General features: G+C 42.4%; 1 protein-coding gene across 1 annotated transcript in view; it reads left to right on the forward strand.

The window, feature by feature from the left end:
* Positions 1–20939, forward strand: part of qsox2 (quiescin Q6 sulfhydryl oxidase 2) — a 97543-nt gene that overhangs the window by 51367 nt on the left and 25237 nt on the right. The window contains exon 9 of the mRNA XM_068012213.1: positions 17135–17257. Within this exon, the coding sequence (XP_067868314.1) occupies positions 17135–17257 (123 nt within the window). The remainder of the gene's footprint in view (positions 1–17134; positions 17258–20939) is intronic.

Consider the following 20939-nt stretch of genomic DNA (forward strand, 5'->3'; position numbering starts at 1 on the left):
GTTTTCCTGAAATTTTAGCATTTTTAATTTTTTTTAAATTTTATCTTCTACTTTTAATCCCATGTGTATGTCCAATCGTTTTTCTCAATCCCTGTGAAAAGATAAGTGTCGGATCAGTGTGTTTTACTTCCTGGTTTGCTGTGAGATTACTTCAGTGTGGTTGGCTGCTTACTGTTAATTGTATATCAATTGTGCTTAATTATATGCAGGTGGAGGTCAATAATTGGGGTTTCACAAGCGCATATGAAGAGACACTTACTGAATCTGTGGGATGGCTGAGTTAGGCGGTGTATGCTTGTAATGTTTTACTCTGTAAATACATGTTATACTGAGTAAAGATTGGCTCCAGTACTATCTTCCTTCAACTGATTTTCTGGGATATTAATTTACCTTGCTTGATGATGTCACTGTTGCTGGATGTCTGGAGAGCCCGTTGACTTGGCCCCTGGTTCAAACTAGTATCAGGAAAGGGGAAATTCACATCACAAAGATCACTATATCTTGGGCAGCTTTCTTCAAGGTCAGTGAGTGCTGTCACTTTGCCACTGATGGGAGAGATCTGGCCCTGGAATTCTGTTTTCAAAGTTTTAGTTTAGTTGCCTTTAGGCCATAAGGCTGCAATGCCTCAGCCCCTTATCTGCTGGGCCTATCTTGTGTATAGGGTTAGACAATTCATCAATTTGAAAAATAGTTGGTTCAGACAATTCATGATTTGTAAGCAGAGTAATCTGGTTTGGGAATGTGAAGAACAGCCCCAGGTGAGTATGTGTAATATATTTTCTAATGAATGATTCTTGAGTGGTAAACAGTTAAATGTAGCAAACTATTCTGAAGGTTTGAATGATTATCCAGAATATTTCAAACCAATGACACTGTACATCATTTTCTTTTTAAAAATTGTTTTCACAAAATAACAAGTGCAGCAGGCCATATTTATTTGTCAGTCCAGATGCCACGGCATTGCTGGGAAATCCTGCTGTACGAATATGCCTTGGTTTATTTGAAGTTAAAATTTAGCCTGGCTAAATTTTAATAAAAGGAGTACTAGATGAATCACAATAATGTAATTAAGTGAATGCAATAAATATCACCAGACCAGTTCCATGTGCCTTTTTAAGATAACCCAATGATACTCGATCAAAATGATTTTGCAAGACTTTTAATATTCCCCTTAGCATCTTAAAAAAAAAATCTAGTGTATGGAATCCAGGTACTGAGTGGGCAGAAATAGTAATTGTTGAACGAATCAAAACAGAAAATTTACACTGTTTTAACAAGGGGATTTGTTGTGATTACATGGAATGTACAGCACACACAGGCCATTTGACTTGTTTGGTCCATGCCAGTGATTATGTAATAATTTACGTGGGTGTTTGAACTGAGACTGTGTTTCAGAAATCCTTTGTGGAACAATTATTGGGTGAGATCAAACTAGATAATGTCCGTAACAGTGGGATAGGGTGATGGTAAATAACCGTTGTCAACATGGCTTTAAATATAGTTCAACACTAATTTAATCAAGCTATTCTTGATCTTTCTAAAATATTTATTTAGAATAGATTTATTTTTGGTATTACGTCAGAACAGCTGATAGTTTCACAGAGACTCGCATAACGAGTGTGCCAATTTTCTGTGGTTAGCACATTACCCTCATTTCGATTATGGATTCAGACAGGTGTCAGGTGTACACGAGCGGTGGAAGCATGAAAATGCAAGCAAGTGAAACTTAAAATGAGCAGGAGCATTGAAAAGGGGACTGTCAGAATAGGGTGGTGAAAGCCTTTGGGGAATTTTGAAAGGTGTTTTGAACTGTTCTCTGACTTTGCAGCTGAAGGGACAGCAGGCTAATAGTCAAAAATGAAAGGGAAGGAAACCCAAGCTGTAGATATGAATGTGCAAGCAAGTGACTGAGTAGTCCAGCACCTTGCACCCCATGTGGCTGCTGAACTGGAGATGATTGTCAGGAGGGTTGCCCTCTACCACATAATAGTATCATAGGTCTGAATCAAAACTTTCCTGAACCTTGTCTCCTGCCGATTTTTAAGAAAGAACAAACTTGAAATTAGATAGCCTTTTTGCAACCTCAACATATCCCTAAGTGCCTTACAGCCAATTAAGTATGTTAAAAGTGCAGTCTCTGCAGTAAGGTAGGAAAGGCTGCAGCCAGTTAGTGTACAACAGGGTCCCTCAAGCAGCAGTGATAAATGGCCAGATCATATGTTTTGTAGTAATATTGGTTGAGGGTTTAAATGCTGGCCAAGACGCCATGAAATTCCTCTATGTATAATGCCATGAGATCTTTTTGTATCCTCCTGCGAAGGCAGATAAGGTTTCAGTTTGACATCTCATCCAAAAGATGGCACCTCTGACAATGCAGCACATCCTCAGTACTGCACTGAAGTGTTAGGTCAGTCTAGATTGTTAAAATCATGGAGTGAGGCTTGAACCTAAAAAATTCTGACTCTGGCAAGATTGCGAGCCAAGGCTCACATAAGAGTCACTGGATGTGTTGGTCCTGCGCTGCGCAGGAGCTTGGTGAGGAGGGGTGTCATGAAACTCAAACCAAACAATTAAACCTGTGTAGCGGTATTGCAAAAAAGGCAGAAATCACAGGAGGGCAGAAGGGGCCATCCCTTGCAGCAGATGGCGCAACTCTGTACCTGGCTCTTGCCAGTTAAGTGTACTGAAGTGCAGAAATTATGGGTGCAGTCAATTTGTCCATGTTGACTGTTAATCACTCTAGCATACCTACCTTTCACCTAACTGAAAGAAAGGCCTGGTGAAGGGTCACTGACCTCAAACTCTGCTTCTCTTTCCACAGATGCTGCATGATCTGAGTATTTCCAGCATTTCTTTTTATTTCAGATTTCCAGCATCTGCAGTACTTTGCATTTATGAAAGAAAGGCCTGCTTGCTTGAGGTGCTTCTAGAAAAATGTCCAACATTTACATATCTTACTGGTGCCATTGGGTTTGCTGCCCCGGTTTTCTTTCAGAAGCGGAGCTTCCTGCTGCACTAATCAGCCAAAGTGAGGAATGTTCAACATCTCTCTGCAGACACCAGTGTGCTGGTACTGCTGAGTATTTGCTAAGCAGCCTGTCCTGCCAGCATTCTTTAAGTTCTCCTTGCCTTCCAAACATATCAGATTCTATATTTGAAGCCATGCTAATATGCTGACCACAGAACAACTCATTAATTGGGGCACGATTGGTGCTTGGGGGGGAAAATAAATGTACAGCCATTGGCACAATGGAAAAAAATAAAATGTTTTAAGCATTGACTGATATACATTTACCTTAATATTACTGTGTCCTTTTCATAACTTCCACATACTTAGCATGGCCTAGCAAACCCTATGCTTACACCACATTACTTATACCTAACTTTCTGCATGGCATGCAAGGCTGACATGCCACCAAATTAATATGTAAATGATGCATTTGCTAGTCCTGCTCATGAACTGCATCAGCATACCAAACAGGCAGGACTCTGGAGGGATGTGACTTCTGCCTTTTTTGCAATACTGCTGCAACAGGAGTTTAATGTTTTGGTTTGAATTTCATGAGTTTTGAGATTGTTCCTTTCTCTCAAGGAAAGAACATTGGCAAGTTCCTCCCTGGTGACCAATCAGCCAAGATCAGTAGCTCAGTATTTGGGGGATCGCAGGCATGAAGATTGTTCCCCTTAGCGCTCATATATTTTTCTTGGCTTCTCTTTGAGGATGTCAAATTTCTGGACACGGTGCCTCTCAGCAGTGATATGGGGGAAAATGAGGAATGGTGTACCCAGCTTAGTTTCCTGAGTTGCCACACCACTTACCTGGTTTACCAAAATTTTCAAAAACTGCTTGCTTCAGTATTCAGTTCTAGCTTTGTATAAACTGTAATCGCTCTGCCTTGCAAAAAGAGTTAAAAGTTATAATTGCAAAGATATATCTAACCAAGTCTGTCTCTCCCATGCCTGTAACTTGTTCTCCTTGACTATAAGCATCAAGAAAATTGTGGTCATGGGAGAAGGTGTTGCATTTCCACCCCTGATCACACTAAACGCCCTACTGGAAGTGGTTAGCAAATTCTGCTACCTTGGATCCACTGAGACAGACAATCTGTCCTTTGCAGAGCTCGATACACACCCAGGGAAAGCAGCTGCCACCTTTAGCCAACTTGCAAATCGCGCATGGAATAACACCAAGCTGATCCTTAGGGCCAAGCTGATGGTTTGTAAGGTCTCTATTCTCAGCACCTTGCTGAATGGATGAGAAACATGGGCGATCTAAAGCTACCAGGAAAAGAAGCTCAATTTCCATCCTCGCTGTCTGCTGCGCATTATGGGTAGGTCCTGGCAGGAAGAAATCACAAATGTGGCATTCCTGTTGAAGGCAGAGCTCCCAAGTGTGTTGGCACTAATCAAACAGAGGCCGCTTCAGTGGATCGGTCATGTCCGCAGGATGCAAGTTGGTCGTATATCCAAGGATATGTATGGTGAGGTAGCCTGGGCCAGACGACTAGTGGAGCGCCCAACGCTCCGTTTCAAGATGCTTGCAAGCATGACCGGAAGGCCCTAAATGTCGACTATGGCACCTGAGAGTCACAAGCTGGTGAAAGAGGCAAATGGTGACGCATCCTCTGGACTGGTGTGTACTACCACGATGACCATTTGCTCCAGCAGCTTGGCAACAGGTGCTAACGTCAAAAACACCCCACTTAAATGGATAGTTTGTTGTGTGTCCATCTTTCATAGATGGAAGGATGCCAACCAACACTAAAAGCCTGTTTGTGTAGATGTTCAATCACAAAATTACATGTATTTGCCAATGAAATTTGCAATTGTATGTGTATTTACTGGGATTAAAATACTTAACTGATTTTTAATTTTTTTTAAGCCAGTCAAATCTAGGTCCCATTTTAAAAAGAGGAGGAAGACAGCATTATTTATCTCATGCTGTCAATGCAGACCAACTTAAAATTGTAGATTTGCTCAGGTTGCTCCCCATGTCTTCCAAAGCAGATGGAAGTCTTAACTGCTGTTAAATCCACTTAACTGCAGTTTGGAGAAAAGTGTGTTCTCACCCCCAGATGGCGCTCCTTGTGATTCTGCGGCATTGAACCTTGGGTTTGATGGTTGAGATAATGTAGTTGTGTTGTTAGCACACTTCCTGCTGGCAGATTGTAGAGCAAGACTGATCTTTGCAGGCTTCTGGTTAAAGGGGGCTAAATTGCAATGAGTAATCCCTGGAGAGGAGATTAGAGTTGGAAGGGGGAAGATGGTGGGAAAAATAGACGAAAAAGTAACTGGAGGTTATGATTTAGAATTGAATGTTCTTATCTCTAAATGTTGCAAAGTTGAATTTGAAAGCATGTAGACCTTTCCAAATTCATATTTGTGAGAATTTAAATTTGAGCTTGTTTTCCGTTTAATTGCTTAAATTCTCATTTAGTATGCAGATGATTATAAGGTGCACAATTTAGGAATTTTTTCAGGAATGATGCATTTTAAAAGTACATAAAATATTTGGTTACATGGCAATTGTCACTTCATATATTTGCCAGATGTACAAAAATGTAAAGACCGTATTCAAGATAATGAATAATAATGGCTCATATAGAAGATGTTCACTGTAATGTATACCAAACCACTGATATTTAAATGAGTTCCAACATAGTTTGTCAGCTGTAGATGTGATTCATGTTGGTGGAAAATTGGTTAAGGGCTTAAAGTAGTGAACAGTGTTGGCTGAGGCCTTGGAACAAATTGCAGTTTCAGCGAGGAGATTGCACAGGGAGGGCAGAGCCCAGAGGTTGCTTTTAAGTTCTGCCTACAATGTAAGGCGCAATGGAGACTCAGCACAACACTGGCAAGTGAACCCAGTTAGAATCATAGAATTATAGAAAAATTATGGCACAGAAGGAGGCCATTCAGCCAATCATGTCTGTGCCGGCTGAAACAACTAGCTGCCCAATCTAATCCCACTTTCCAGCATTTGATCCGTAGCCTTGCAGGTTACTGCACTTCAGGTACATATGCAGGAATTTTTAAAGAGTTGAGGGTTTCTGACTCCACCATCGATCCGGGCAGCGAATTCCAGGCACCCAGCACCCTCTGGGTGAAAATGTTTTTCCTCATGTCCTCTCTAATCCTTCTACTTTCTTTCTTTTGGGCCTCCTTATCTCGAGAGACAATGGATACGCGCCTGGAGGTGGTCAGTGGTTTGTGAAGCAGCGCCTGGAGTGGCTATAAAGGCCAATTCTAGAGTGACAGGCTCTTCCACAGGTGCTGCAGAGAAATGTGTTTGTCGGGGCTGTTGCACAGTTGGCTCTCCCCTTGCACCTCTGTCTTTTTTCCTGCCAACTACTAAATCTCTTCGACTCGCCACATTTTAGCCCCGTCTTTATGGCTGCCCACCAGCTCTGGCAAACGCTGGCAACTGACTCCCACGACTTGTGATCAATGTCACAGGATTTCATGTCGCGTTTGCAGATGTCTTTATAGCAGAGACATGGACGGCCAGTGGGTCTGATACCAGTGGCGAGCTTGCTGTACAATGTGTCCTTGGGGATCCTGCCATCTTCCATGCGGCTCACATGGCCAAGCCATCTCAAGCGCCGCTGACTCAGTAGTGTGTACAAGCTGGGGATGTTGGCTGCCTTGAGGACTTCTGTGTTGGAGATACGGTCCTGCCTCCTGATGCCAAGTATTCTCCGGAGGCAGCGAAGATGGAATGAATTGAGACGTCGCTCTTGGCTGACATACATTGTCCAGGCCTCGCTGCCATAGAGCAAGGTACTGAGGACACAGGCTTGATACACTCGGACTTTTGTGTTTCGTGTCAGTGCGCCATTTTCCCACACTCTCTTGGCCAGTCTGGACATAGCAGTGGAAGCCTTTCCTATGCGCTTGTTGATTTCTGCATCTAGAGACAGGTTACTGGTGATAGTTGAGCCTAGGTAGGTGAACTCTTGAACCACTTCCAGAGCGTGGTCGCCAATATTGATGGATGGAGCATTTCTGACGTCCTGCCCCATCATGTTCATTTTCTTGAGGCTGATGGTTAGGCCAAATTCATTGCAGGCAGCCGCAAACCTGTCGATGAGACTCTGCAGGCACTCTTCAGTGTGAGATGTTAAAGCAGCATGGTCAGCAAAGAGGAGTTCCCTGATGAGGACTTTCTGTACTTTGGACTTCGCTCTTAGACGGGCAAGGTTGAACAACCTGCCCCCTTATCTTGTGTGGAGGAAAGTTCCTTCTTCAGAGGACTTGAACGCATGTGAAAGCAGCAGGGAGAAGAAAATCCCAAAAAGTGTGGGTGCGAGAACACAGCCCTGTTTCACACCACTCAGGATAGGAAAGGGCTCTGATGAGGAGCCACCATGTTGAATTGTGCCTTTCATATTGTCATGGAATGAGGTGATACTTAGTAGCTTTGGTGGGCATCCAATCTTTTCTAGTAGTCTGAAGAGACCACGTCTGCTGATGAGGACAAAGGCTTTGGTGAGATCAATGAAAGCAATGTAGAGGGGCATCTGTTGTTCATGGCATTTCTCCTGTATCTGACGAAGGGAGAACAGCATGTCAACGGTCGATCTCTGCACGAAAGCCACACTGTGCCTCAGGGTGGACTCGCTCGGCCAGCTTCTGGAGCCTGTTTAGAGCGACTCGAGCAAAGACTTTCCCCACTATGCTGAGCAGGGAGATTCCACGGTAGTTGTTGCAGTCACCGCGGTCACCTTTGTTTTTATAGAGGGTGATTATATTGGCATCGTGCATGTCCTGGGGTACTGCTCCCTCGTCCCAGCGCAGGCATAGCAGTTCATGTAGTGCTGAGAGTATAGCAGGAATCAATAACAGCTGTGAGGAGGGATGATATGCTAAATGAATCAAATGAGGCCATATGGGTGAAGCTCAGAAATAAAAAAAAAAGTGGCAGCCAAAGGACTAGGATTGTACTACAGACCCCCAAATAGTGGGAGGGAAATAGAAGAATAGATATTTGAAATTTTTAAGTGCAAAAACTAAAGGGCAATAATAGTTGAGGATTTCAACTACCCGAAAATCAACAAAGTCGTGGGAGTCAGTTGCCAGCGTTTGCCAGAGCTGGCGGGCAGCCATAAAGACGGGGCTAAAGTGTGGCGAGTTGAAGAGACTTAGTAGTTGGCAGGAAAAAAGACAGAGGCGCAAGGGGAGAGCCAACTGTGTAACAGCCCCGACAAACAAATTTCTCTGCAGCACCTGTGGAAGAGCCTGTCACTCTAGAATTGGCCTTTATAGCCACTCCAGGCGCTGCTTCACAAACCACTGACCACCTCCAGGCACTTATCCATTGTCCCTCGAGATAAGGAGGCCAAAGAAGAACCAATAATGCTACACCCCTGCCTTTTTTATCTCCCTCTCTATCTGGCCTGAAAACTTGATATCCAGGGATTTTGAGTTGCCATTCTTGCCCCTCTTTAAGTCAAGTTTCTGTTATGGCAGCGATATCATGTGTCAATCTGTGCCCTCAACGCATCAGCTTTATTTACTAAACTCCTTGCATTTAAATAAATACCCTTTAACGCTGCCAAATTCCTGTGCTCCACGCTATTTGACCCTTTGCCTCTTCCGTCTTTCAGAGTCACGCTCATTTTCTGCCTCCCGTTCCCTGCCCTGAAATTGTCCTAAAGTTTCCATCCCCCTGCGAACTAGTTTAAACCATCCTCAACAGCACTAGCAAACCTTCCTGCCAGGATCTTGGTCCCAGTCCTGTTCAGATGTAGACTGTCCAGCTTGTACAGGTCCCACCTTCCCCAGAACTGGTCCCAATGTCCCAGAAATCTGAAGCCCTCCCTCCTGCACCATCTCTCCAGCCATGCATTCATCTGGTGTATTATCCTATTTCTATACTCAATAGCACATGGCCTTGGGAGTAATCTGGAGATTACTACCTTTTGAGGTCCTGCTTGCTAATCTCATTCTTAACTCCCTCAACTCAGCCTGCAGGACCTTTTATCCCTTTTTCTTCCTATATTATTGGTACCAATATGGATCACAACCCCTGGCTGTGCACCCTCACCCTCCAGAACGCACTGTAGCCGCTTGGTGATATCCATGACCCTTGCACCAGGGAGGCAACATACCATCCTGGAATCACATCTGCGAGCAGCGAAAAAACCTGTCTGTTCCCCTAACTATAGAATCCCTGAACAATATTGTTGTTCTGTCTTTTCTCCTCCCTCCTTGCACAACTGAGCCACCCATAGTGCTTTGGTCATGACTCTCGCACTCTCCAGAGGAACCCCCTCTCCCGTTGGTACTCAGAACTGAATACCGGTTAGAAAGTGCTCTCCAAGGGCTCCTGCACTACCTGCCTTGTCTTCCTTGTCTGTCTGGCAGCCACTCAGTCCCTCTGGTCTCTCGCCAGTCCAGTCAGTTTAGTAATTGTTAAATTACCACATCTGTTAATTTTCATGTTGAAATTCTGTCCAGTTCCTCCTGGTTGCCCCTTTCCTAGACAACCACCTAATCACCTTAAAACAAAACGTTATCGGGCCATTATCGCATTGCTGTTTGAGACCTTGCTGTGTGCAAAATTGGCTTCCACATTTCCTACATTATAACACTGACTTCACTTCAAAAAGAAAGTACTTAATTGGCTGTTAAGTGCTTTGGGACATCCTGAAGTCATGAGAGGTGCTATATAAATGCTAGTTTGTTCCTTTAAGCACCAACTGTAGCTGAGGGACCAGATAGACTGCTACAAAGCTCTGCTGCTCTGGAGTTTGTGCCTCAGAGATGAACCTCCCTCCCATCAGTCAAGGAAACACCTGCCTTGTGTTCACTCTCTCACAACAAGAAGTAAATTTGGGAGTCAGTCATACAGGGGTCTGTCTGCTGCAAAACCACATGCTGTCACTCTTGTGCACTGAATCGATGCATAAGGCACAGTCTGATCAGACCTATCCCAAATTGTTAGTTAAAAGTCAGCAAAGTTTAAGGATTATTTTGTTTGGCCATTGTACCAATGAGTTTTCAGCATGTTTAATATATTGCGTTTCGAAGATTTTGCTCTAGGTGGCACATTTTTCAGTAGTTTGGCTAATCTCTTGGGAATAGCTTGAAGTGCTCTCAAAGCACTCAACCCTTGCAAGAACAATCCTAGCTATACTCTGAAGAAAGTGGCACTCAAAAGGGATTATTCTTTTGCAGTTAATGTATCAGGTTATGTGCTGTGTTCAGATTTTTTTTCTATTTGTGACTGAATAATTTGCTGGATGCCATCTGAGTAAAATTCTGTCATTATTTTGCTTGTTTTTTTGAGGCTTTATAAGTACAATCTCCCTTGATTCTCTAATAGCCCTTCGACTAAATGACCAAGATAATGTGATGGCCAGATTAACGCCCCACTTTCTTAAAGGAAACCACGACATCTACAGATTTGATCCTCTAACTGACAGCAGGGATTCGTTTTTCAGATGGATATTTTTTGATAATGCCAGGCCCTTCAAGATTGTCAGGTTTAAATCATCAAATGAAATTGCAAAGAATGCTGGCCTGCAACAGTTTTTCAAATTATGTTGCTCAATGTTTGGAAACCTAGTTTTTTTTTCAGTATTCTTGTTTATTACTTAGAAATGTGAATGTATTGGTTTTGTTTTCTTTCTGTTTATTTCAATGCAGTTTCTTAGGTTTTGTATGCACTTAAGTGTAGTGAATGCAATAAACTCCCTTCTCCCTTTTCGGATTTTCTCAGAAGTGGTTGTTCCACATGGGTCTATTGTAGACTGTTCTGGTCCTTTGCTTGGTTTTCTTCCAGAGTCATCTTTTTGGTTTCACATTCTTCAGTCAAAAGACTAAGGGGTAGGAGGAGATCCCCACTTGCATACCTTGATCAGTGAAAAAAACTTGTATTTATACAGTGCGTTCATGACTTCGGGACATCCCAAAGCACTTTATAACCAGTGTAGTCACCTGTAATGTACAAAATGCATGCGGTTCTTGTTACCCTGCTTCCTTCAACCATGACGCGAGTCCGTGTTCTAAAAGTTGAACTTGCACCTTCTCATGTAATGACACAAGGCTGCAATACTACACTTTTGATTTGGTTTCATGTCAATACATAGTTTGCAAATTTGTCTGCTTTGTGAACTCAATTCTTTACATCTGGTACCCAATGAATATGTACAACCCTTTTTTAAAAAATTTCTTTGACTGCAACTCTGTCCAATAGTACAGGTGGAGCAGCTCTGCTTAATCCGCATACGGATTTATGTACTGAGCCTGGATTATGATTCCTGGTCTTGGCACAAAAAAGGTATTGCATGCCATTCTTTTTTAAAAGATCACAAATCAAATAAACTATATTGCTTGCAACAAGGCTCTCTTTTGAATTGAAATGTCATTTGTTAATCTTATGTGAAGTTCAGACTGGCTACAACAGTTGGCAGATGTGCCTCAGTGGCAGAAGGAGATCTAATAGAGTAATGAATCATAGCATCTGTTAGTGGTATTTAGAAAGCTCAAGGTAGATTTTGTCCTGTTAGGAGGAGTAGAGGGAGGGATCAAGGAGTAGGACGGTGAGGGGTAGACTTTTTTTTTTAATTTCAGAACATAATGCATTGAATAAAGTTGATCCATCAACCCCAATCCTTCCTGAGCCTATGTACATTAAGCTCCATCATGAATTCTGCTCATTTAATCTCCTGAACAAAACCTCTTTCCTCCAAAAGGAAAGAGTGAAATTTCCAGAAGATTATTTGATCTTAAATCCTGCATTATTAGTTCTTGACTCGTCGCTCAGGAACCATCAAATTGCACGGGCAGTTTTCGGTTACTTTCATAGCAGTCAGCCTTGTTCCGAATGAGATCTGGTCATGGTGTTGATCAACACAAGATTGGCTAATTTAGTTGAGGATTCTACTGTGGGACTTGCCTACTGTTCTGTGCAGGGGGGTGGTGACAGAAAAAGCTTATGAGCTTTGAGAACTTATTTTAGGATTGCTTTCTTGTCTGTGAGTACAGTTAATTAATTGCCTGCTTGCATTTCTCTTAACTTTCAAAATCTGTTGCACCTAAACTTGTTTTTTTTTAATAATGTGAATTTGTGGTTTGCCATTGTCATGGATTAAGAATTACATGGAAATTATAACACAGAATTGGACTGTTCAGTCCAACAGACAGGGTTGTTGTTTATCATCCACATAGTCCGAATCTCACGTGGCCATCCTGTCCCCAAATCCTTTTTATTCCCTTTTCCCTGAACCATCAATCTAACCCATTCTTGAATGTTGATGTAGTCTCCTTCAAGCACTTATTCCAGTAGTGCATTTCATAGCCTCACAAGCCTCTTTTAAAAGGGAAGGTAGTTTCTCCTGCTGTCCTAAATATCTCACCTTCTGTCTCTGTCTCCTCATTCCAAGTGAGGGAGGTGCATCCAGATCCAAGAAATAAATTGCTGCAATAGTAGGAATTCATGTGTGTTTCACTGAGCCCTTAGAAAAAATGGATACCTAGGAATAATTATGACCGTAATGTCACCAGTAACCTGAAACTGCATATTGCACAAATATATATTGAACAGGTTAACCAAATGTTAACTGGAAAATACCACTTGATAAGCAAACAGGATTACACTATAATCAATCATGACATGGTTCTGATGAAACTGTAAATTGCACAACAGAGCCTTTAAATGCTAACTGCCATTGAAATTGAAAGCCTTAAAATACACAATCCTTAAATTTATCGAATGGTCATGTCCACAACTTCTGCACAGTCGTCTAGGCATTTTTTTTATTCGTTCATGGGATGTGTGCGTCACTGGCAAGGCCAGCAGTTATTGCCTATTTCAAATTGCTTTTGAAAAGGTGGTGGTGATCCATCATCTTAACCTGCTGCAGTCCTTGTGGTGTAGATTCACCCTCAGTGCTGTTAGAATCATAGAGTCATACAGCTCAGAAACAGGCCCTTTGGCCCATTGTGTCTCTGCGGGCCATCAAGCACCTATCTATTTTAAGTGCACATACTTAAATGTTGTGAGGGTTCCTGTCTCCACCACCCTTTTCAGGCAGTGTGTTCGATTCCAACCACCCTCGGGGTGAAAATCTTTTTCCCTCAAATCCCCTCTAAACCTCCTGCCCCTTAACCTCAATCTATGCCCCCTGGTTAGTGACCCCTCCGCTAAGGGGAAAAGTTTCTTCCTATCTAATTTATCTATGCCCCTCATAATTTTGTATGCCTCAATCAGTTTCCCCCCCACCCCCCCCCCTCTCAACCTTCTCTGCTCTAAGGAAAACAACCCTAGCCTATCCAGTCTCTCTCTTCATAGCTGAAATGCTCCAGCCCAGGCAACATCCTGGTGAATCTCCTCTGCACCCTCTCCAGTCACATCCTTCCTATAGTGTGGTGCCCAGAACTGTACACAGCACTCCAGCTGTGACCTAACTAGCGTTTTATGCCATTCCATCATAACCTTCCTGCTCTTATATTCTATGCCTCAGCTAATAAAGGCAGGTATCCTTTATGCCTTCCTAACCACCTTATCTACCTGTGCTGCTGCCTTCAGTGATCTATGGACAAGTACACCAAGGTCCCTCTGACCCTCTGTACTTCCTAGGGTCCTACCATCCATTGTATATGCCCTTGCCTTGTTAGTCCTCCCAAAATGAATCACCTCACACTTCTCAGGATTAAATTCCATTTGCCACTGCTCCGCCCATCTTACTAGCCCATCTATTTCTTCCTGTAAGGGAAGGAGTTGCTCAGGATTTTGACCCAGTGACAGTGAAGCACCAACAATGTAGTTCCAAGTCAGGATGGTGTGTGGCTTGGAGGGGAACTTGCAGGTGGTGGTGTTCCCATGCATTCCCGTCCAGTTCTCACACCATCCTGACTTGGAACTATATCGCCGTTCCTTCACAGTCGCTGGGTCAAAATCCTGGAACTCCCTCCCTAACAGCACTGTGTGTGTGTACCTACCTCACATGGACTGCAGTGGTTCAAGAAGGCAGCTCACCACCACCTTCTCAAGAGCAATTGGGGATGGGCAATAAATGCTGGCATAGCCCGTGAAGCCCACATCCCATGAATGAATACAAAAAAAATTGTTGCCTTTGTCCTTCTGGGTGGTAGAGGTCATGGGTTTAGTAGGTGCTGTTGAAGGAGCCTTGGTGAGTTGCTGCATCTTAGAAATGATGCATGCTGCTGCCACTGCACACTGGTGGAGGGAGTGAATGTTTAAGATGCTGGATGGGATGCAGATCAAGCAGGGTGTTTTGTTCTGGATGATGGTGTGCTTCTTGAGTAGTCTGTGAGCTGCACATACATCTAGACAAGTGGAGAGTATTCCATCGCACTTCTGACTTGTCCCTTGTAGATGGTGGGCAAGCTTTGGGGATTCAGGAGGTGTGTTACTCGTTCTCGTCGTTGCAATATTTATATGGCTGGTCCAGTTAAGTCTTTGGTAAATGGTAACCACCAGGATGTTGAGGGATTCAGCGATGGTAATGCAGTTGAACGCCATGGGAAGATGGTTATATTTTCTCTCGTAGGAGATGGTCATGGACTGGCACTTGTGTGATGCGAATATTACTTGCCACTTATCAGTCCAAGCCAGAATGTTGTCCAGATCTTGCTGCATGCGGACACAGACTGCTTCATTATATGAAGAGTTGCGAATGGTACTGAATGCTCTGCAATCATTGTCAAGCATCCCCACTTTTGACATTATGTTGAAGGGAAGATCACTGATGAAGCATCTGAAGATGGCTCTACCTGGAACACTACCTGAGGAACTCCTGCACCAATGTCCTGGAGCTGAGATAATTGGCCAACAACAACCAGGACCATCTTCCTTTGTGCTCGGTATGACTGCAACCGTTGGAAAGTTTTCCCCCTGGCTGCCATTGACTTCAGTTTTGAAGGGCTCCTTGATGCCACACTCAGTCAAATGCTACCTTGATTTCCTGTGCACCCCCTGCTGCCCGCGGCTTGCAGGTTCCCTTAATCAAGAGAAAGCACTTCTAGTGACATTGAGAGAAACCAAGGTGGTGGCCACCTGCATCTTATATCCAGACAATAATGAACGGTGAAGGAGAATTTTTAAAGCAGGGTAGAAGTATTTTGTTTTTGTTATATTTGCGGTTCATATGGATTTAGATATGAACTCTGACCATCTGACATTCTGCAGAAAAGAAAGCATTATTAGAATTAACGCGTGACAATTTTTTTTAGTCATTTCAGCACTGTATACTGAAAGTATGCTCAATTTGACGCTGAGTACTTTAGCAGAATCACTTGAGAATGTTTTGAGTTTACGCATCCCTAGAGTTATAAATGGTTGGGATTCATAGAAAATGTTCGCACCAAAAGGAAGGCAGGCTGTTTTCTTTGGCCAAAGGAAATCTACCTGTATGTTGGTTGCAGTTGTTTAGTTTGATTAAAAATTTGGTACTGGCAGCTTCAGTTTCGATCAGAATTCACATTCGAAATACGTTGTAATAGAAGCAAAATTACTGCAGATGCTGGAAATCTGAAATAAAAACAAATGCTGGAAATATTCAGGTCTGGCAGCATCTGTGGAGCGAGAAGCAGCATTAACATTTCAAGTTAGTGACCCTTCAGAGCAAAATACATTAGTTTTGCTTCCTCACATGCAGGGGGACTTGTTTTTTGGAAGAGGTTTTTTACCCTCCAATTATTAACACTCTCGCCCATTGTGATTCTAGTCCCACTCCAAGTTGTTGACTCTTGATTCCTCTGGAGTGGACGGGAATGCCAGTCAGTTGTTTAAAAAATGGTTCATGAAGACAGCCCACCACCATGTGCTCAGGCCAGTTATGCAAGGGTAGCAAATGTAGCTTTGTATCTTGTGAATAAATTGATCAACAGTTGCATTCTTCATTATGGCAATAGAAAGTTATCTGACAGTGGGACAAAACAGTAATGCTATACACAGCTAATTTCAAATGAATACAGGCCATTAACTACCATGAGTACCATTTTTGCTTATCTCTGTTAGAATACGTGGGTGCTTGATGGCCGGCATGGACACAATGGACCGAAGGGCCTGTTTCTGTGCTGTATAACTCTGACTCTAGCAATAACATTCATACTGTAATGGGGGTGTCTCACAACTAAAATTTGATGAGTTTAAAAAAAAAAGTAATCCTTTAAAGCAAAACCTTTAAGAAATTCTTACAGACCAGAAGATAGAGAAAAGAAAAATCATAACTTTTGTGGTGCTGAGTTTTCTGCAGCATGTATGACTTCTGATTTGTCACTGATCAGAAAGTTGCAAACTCTTCCTTTGCCTTCAGAAGTGCAGTGCTGCAAAGGTTCAGAATTTCACTGATCGAGCCACAGTAGGAAGAGACCTCAACATATTAATAGTTTGTAGCTTCTAAAAGCATTGTCTGTGCTGTACGAGGCAGAATCAGTATCATTCCCAATAGGTCATTCTTGTTGTCCACGCTCAAAAAAAATATATATATAAAATTGAGAAGTGTTTCCTAATGCATTGGTCTTGCATTAGAAGGTTTGGATGAGCTAGCTTTAGAAGTCATGCTGCAGCTATACAAAGCCCTAGTTAAATCATACTTGGATTAATGTGCACATTTCTGGACACCACACCTTAGGCAGGATGTATTGTTCCTTGGAGGGAGTGTCATTTAGATTTTTACCAGAATGATAGCTGGACTGCAAGGGTTAAATTATCAGGAGAGATTATACAAATTAGCATTATATTGCCTGTAATTGAGAAAATTTAGGGTGATTTGATGTAAGTTTTAAAGATATTAAGGGGAACTGATGGGATAGATGAAGAGAAACGATTTCCACAGGTTCGAAAATCTATGACTGGAATATAGGCTTGGCTCCAATTTTTGGGCTTTCAGGAGTGACTTTAGAAAACAATTCTGCACATGAAGGCTGGTAGAAGTTTGAAACTTTTCCACAAATGGCAATTGATGCTGGATCTATTTTTTTTTAAATCTGAGATTGATCGATTTGTTAACCCAAGGTGGATATGTGGAATTAGGCCACAGATCAGCCATGATCTTATTGAATGGAACAGGCTTGAGGGGCTAAATGATCCTGTTCCTATGCATTGATCTTTAGCTCGTAGGAAGATCTGGTCTGACGAGTAATGTTTCTTATTTTTCAACAGCTGTTCCCTGGTCAGCAGCCAGTAGTGAAGTTACTGGAGACTCTGCAGGAGTGGTTGGTGAGCCTCCCATTAGATAAAATCCCATATGATGCAATCCTAGATTTGGTGAATAACAAAATGAGGGTAAGTGTCTTGCTTGTCACTGAACGCTACCTGATATTCTTCAGTACATTATGATCCCCATGGAGACAACCAACAAACGAAAAGAATAGAATCCACTGACCCCAATTTAAGAAACGAAACGAAATGGACAGGATTTCACTTGTTTAAATGTTACTGTCATATTCAAACCAAAATTAACATAAATCAAACTTGAAGCGACAGATCACTGCTGATATATTTATTACAAGTTACACCTTAACTATCAGATACAACAGAGATGGGTCTCTCTGTTTCACTGGGCAGTCCACCCAGCATATATGGCACCAAATTACAGTCACATAGTTGTTCACAACTCTTAACTTCCTCGGGTAGATTTTCAGCTCCTTTCTGGAGGATTTAGCTGCTGTTCTTGCGACAGCAGTTCCCTCTCAATCCAAACTCCATGGATGCGGTCTTCACCACAAGGTGCACTTCTCCAGAACCTCCTGAGCTGTGCTCGCAACAGTCTTGATGACGTGGATTTATCAGTCTTCTCTTTATCCGAGTCTTTTAGTGACAACCTTGTGCCCTGTGGTCGGGTCTGGTTAGTTGGCTACTTTAAGTAATAGAAACAGCTCCTGGATTCAGTCTTCACTTTCTTCTGCTTCCTGGCTCACCATTTCTGCCTGATCTGGGGAGGACTCTGTCTCCTTTTTTTCAGGTTCTAACCAGTGTCAGTTTCCCCAGAAACCTGAAGTTTTTCTAGCTTCTGTTTCTGTTGCAGTTCTAGTTTCCCTCTCAGGGTCTTAAAGAAAAACTAGTTTTGCAATCACAGATTCCCATCACAAGTAGTAAAGGGGAGAATTTATTTTTTCTTTTGACATACAACGTCTCAAAAAATTTTGCAAATAGTGCAGGTATAGTAGAAAGTTCTTCAATTAATCAAATAACTGGATATATTTCCTGCAATGGACCGAGGCAGCTGGTCAGTATTGATCATATCAAACAGCCTGTCCCTTCAGCTGTTCTCAACAGGCAGAGTACTGACCATACTCAACCAGCCCGTACTTGCAAAACTCGGAACACAATGTCTAACATTAGATGTGATTCCACGATTATACAGCACTTGCTAAGATTTGCACTAACAGTCAATTTAAGATCATCAGTCAGGCTCACAATGTGGCTCACTTATGCTTGCTAGAAGCTACATATATTCTTACGTGGGGACCTGTCCTCTTCAGCCAAAAGGAACGTGTCCAGGCTTTGTACCTTTTTAAAAATTAAACAAAAGCTTGCGGGACAATAGTTCCTGGTGCATTCTCCATGGCAACGCCTCGACCAGAGTCAACTTGCCAACCAATCAGCACCCTTTCCTCATGCAGCATAAATTGTATCTTCCATTTGAAATTTGACATTCTTGTCTGTCTTGATGAGTGCAAGACAAAAAGCTTTGACCACATGTCTCTTTTTCAGCAATACTGTGACTATTAATACTTATTCACATTTTAAGGGTGCACTTAATCTGCCTGCTCCCTATCCATCATTTTATTTATAGCTGAGGTTTCAAGGAGAAAACAGTCTCCTGAAAAATCGTATTTCATTGTCTGAAAATACTTGCCCAGTCAGACTGCTGTCCACCTGTTCATTATTTCTACTTAGCCCAATGGATCACATTGTAAGTGGGAATTTTTTTCCAGTCTGACCTAAAACCATGCAATGCTGCTTTCCAAAAAAAAAAAGCAAAAGCCCTTTTAGATGGCTTGGGTTCATGAATTTTTCCACTGGAAATGCATAGTCATTACCATAGCTCGAGGTCCAGAAGGCACTTTGTTGTCCTCTTCTGTGTCCTGGTGCTGACTGCTTTGGACTCTCAAAGGACCAACAAGTCTTGGGTCAAGAATGCCCAAACTTATCCTTACAACGCTCAGTGGAGGAAGATCTTCATTTATTTTTGTATGCAAGCCCCTAACATAAATATAGAATGCATGATCTCTGAAAACCACTAGCTTTTCTATATTCCTTTCCCATTCAGAATTTCAGATGTCATTTTGTTGCTTCATTTGTTTTTTTTTTCTGTGAGCTTTGGGACTGCTTTTTAAATAGTGTAGCAGTGAAGTTGCTTTCATGCAAATGATGAGACTACGCTGAATCATGACACTCTTGTTCAGTATCACTCCAGCCACATGGATGGCTTGTATGAAAATAAAATTCTGCAGTGCTGTTTTCAGTTAATAATGTCAGTGTAAAGGAAACTTCCCCCATATCTGGAGTGTATGGAAAGTGATCTAGGAAAAAGATCATTAGGAAGTGTTTCCAGCTGACCTTTCTTGCAACCTGTCTTGTCCCCAAGCAATCTTTTACAATTTTTATCAGAAAGTAAGCCAAGCCTGCATTTTGAGCTTCTTAGAATTATGGAAATGCAACAGCTGATAGGAACCATGCTTGTAGTGGGCAATCTAAATGTTGGATTTAATAAGAGATTCATGTTCAAAGTGAAAAGTCTGCTGTCAACTGCTTTTCTTGGATTCAGTTTGAGCAGGGATACAGTAACCTCAAGGTGAATTTCCAAGCGAGCAGCATGTTTTTAAAAGAAATCCTATTAAAATAGGGACTTCTAGAGCCCTTATCAAACTAAAATGAGTAAGGTTGGCACATTAAGTATTTCTGCTCTCAAACAGAAGTATTGCTGACTGACTATCTTGAGTTTTTTAATTTTTTTCCTCAACTCTTTAGCCCCTCCCTTCCCCACTGCTCTCATGATTTTTTTTTTGTGTATTTGCAAATAAAATTGCTCCTGGTATTTTAAGTGACTAAGTAATTGAGCCTCTCTTTTGGGATTGCTGCCATCTTAAAAGCATTTGTCGATTGTTCAAATGTGGCATTCCCATGCTCTTGGGTCCCAGATCTCTTTGCTGTTCATTTGTTTTCAGAGACATAGTTCACAATGCTGGGAGCTGAGGCAGTGCTTGGGATGTGAGCATCACTGGCAAGGCCAGCATTCGTTGCAACTAGTTCACTTAGGGAAGGAAACCTACTGTCTTTCCCCAGTCTGAGCTATTTGTGACTCGAGTCCCACACTAGTGTGGTTGAACATAAATAGGAGCAGGAAACCATACAGCCCCCTGAGCCTGCTCCACCATTCCATACATTTGTGGCTGATCCCACCCACTCCCCATAATCCCTGAGACCAAAAATCTGCCAAACTCGGCCTTAAATTTATTCAAAGGTGGAGCATCCACAACCCTCCGGAGTAGAGCATTCCAAAGATTCACAACCCTTGGAGTGAAGTAATTTCTCCTCATCTTAGTCCTAAATGATCCCCTTATCCTGAGGTTGTGCCCCCGTGTTGCTGATTCTCCAGCCAGGGCAAACGACGTCTCGTCGTCTACCCTGACATGCCTCTTCAGAATCTTGTATGTTTCAGTGAGATCACTAGGCCCAATTTAATCAGCCTGTCATCATAGGACAACCCTCTTGTATCAGGAACTAATAGTGAACCTTCGCTGTATATACCACTTCAAATGCAAGTCTATCCTTCCTTAAGTATGGAGACCAAAACAGCGCAAAGTACTCCAGGTGTGGTCTCACTAAAGCCCTGTACAATTGTAGCAAGACTTCCTTATTCTTGTACTCCGATCCCCTTGCAATAAAGGCCAACATGCCATTTGGCTTCCTAATTGCTTGCTGTATCTAATGCTAACTTTCTATTCCTTGTATGAGTATA

The sequence above is a fragment of the Heterodontus francisci genome, chromosome 32, assembly GCF_036365525.1.
Source record: "Heterodontus francisci isolate sHetFra1 chromosome 32, sHetFra1.hap1, whole genome shotgun sequence".
NCBI classification, from domain to species: domain Eukaryota; kingdom Metazoa; phylum Chordata; class Chondrichthyes; order Heterodontiformes; family Heterodontidae; genus Heterodontus; species Heterodontus francisci.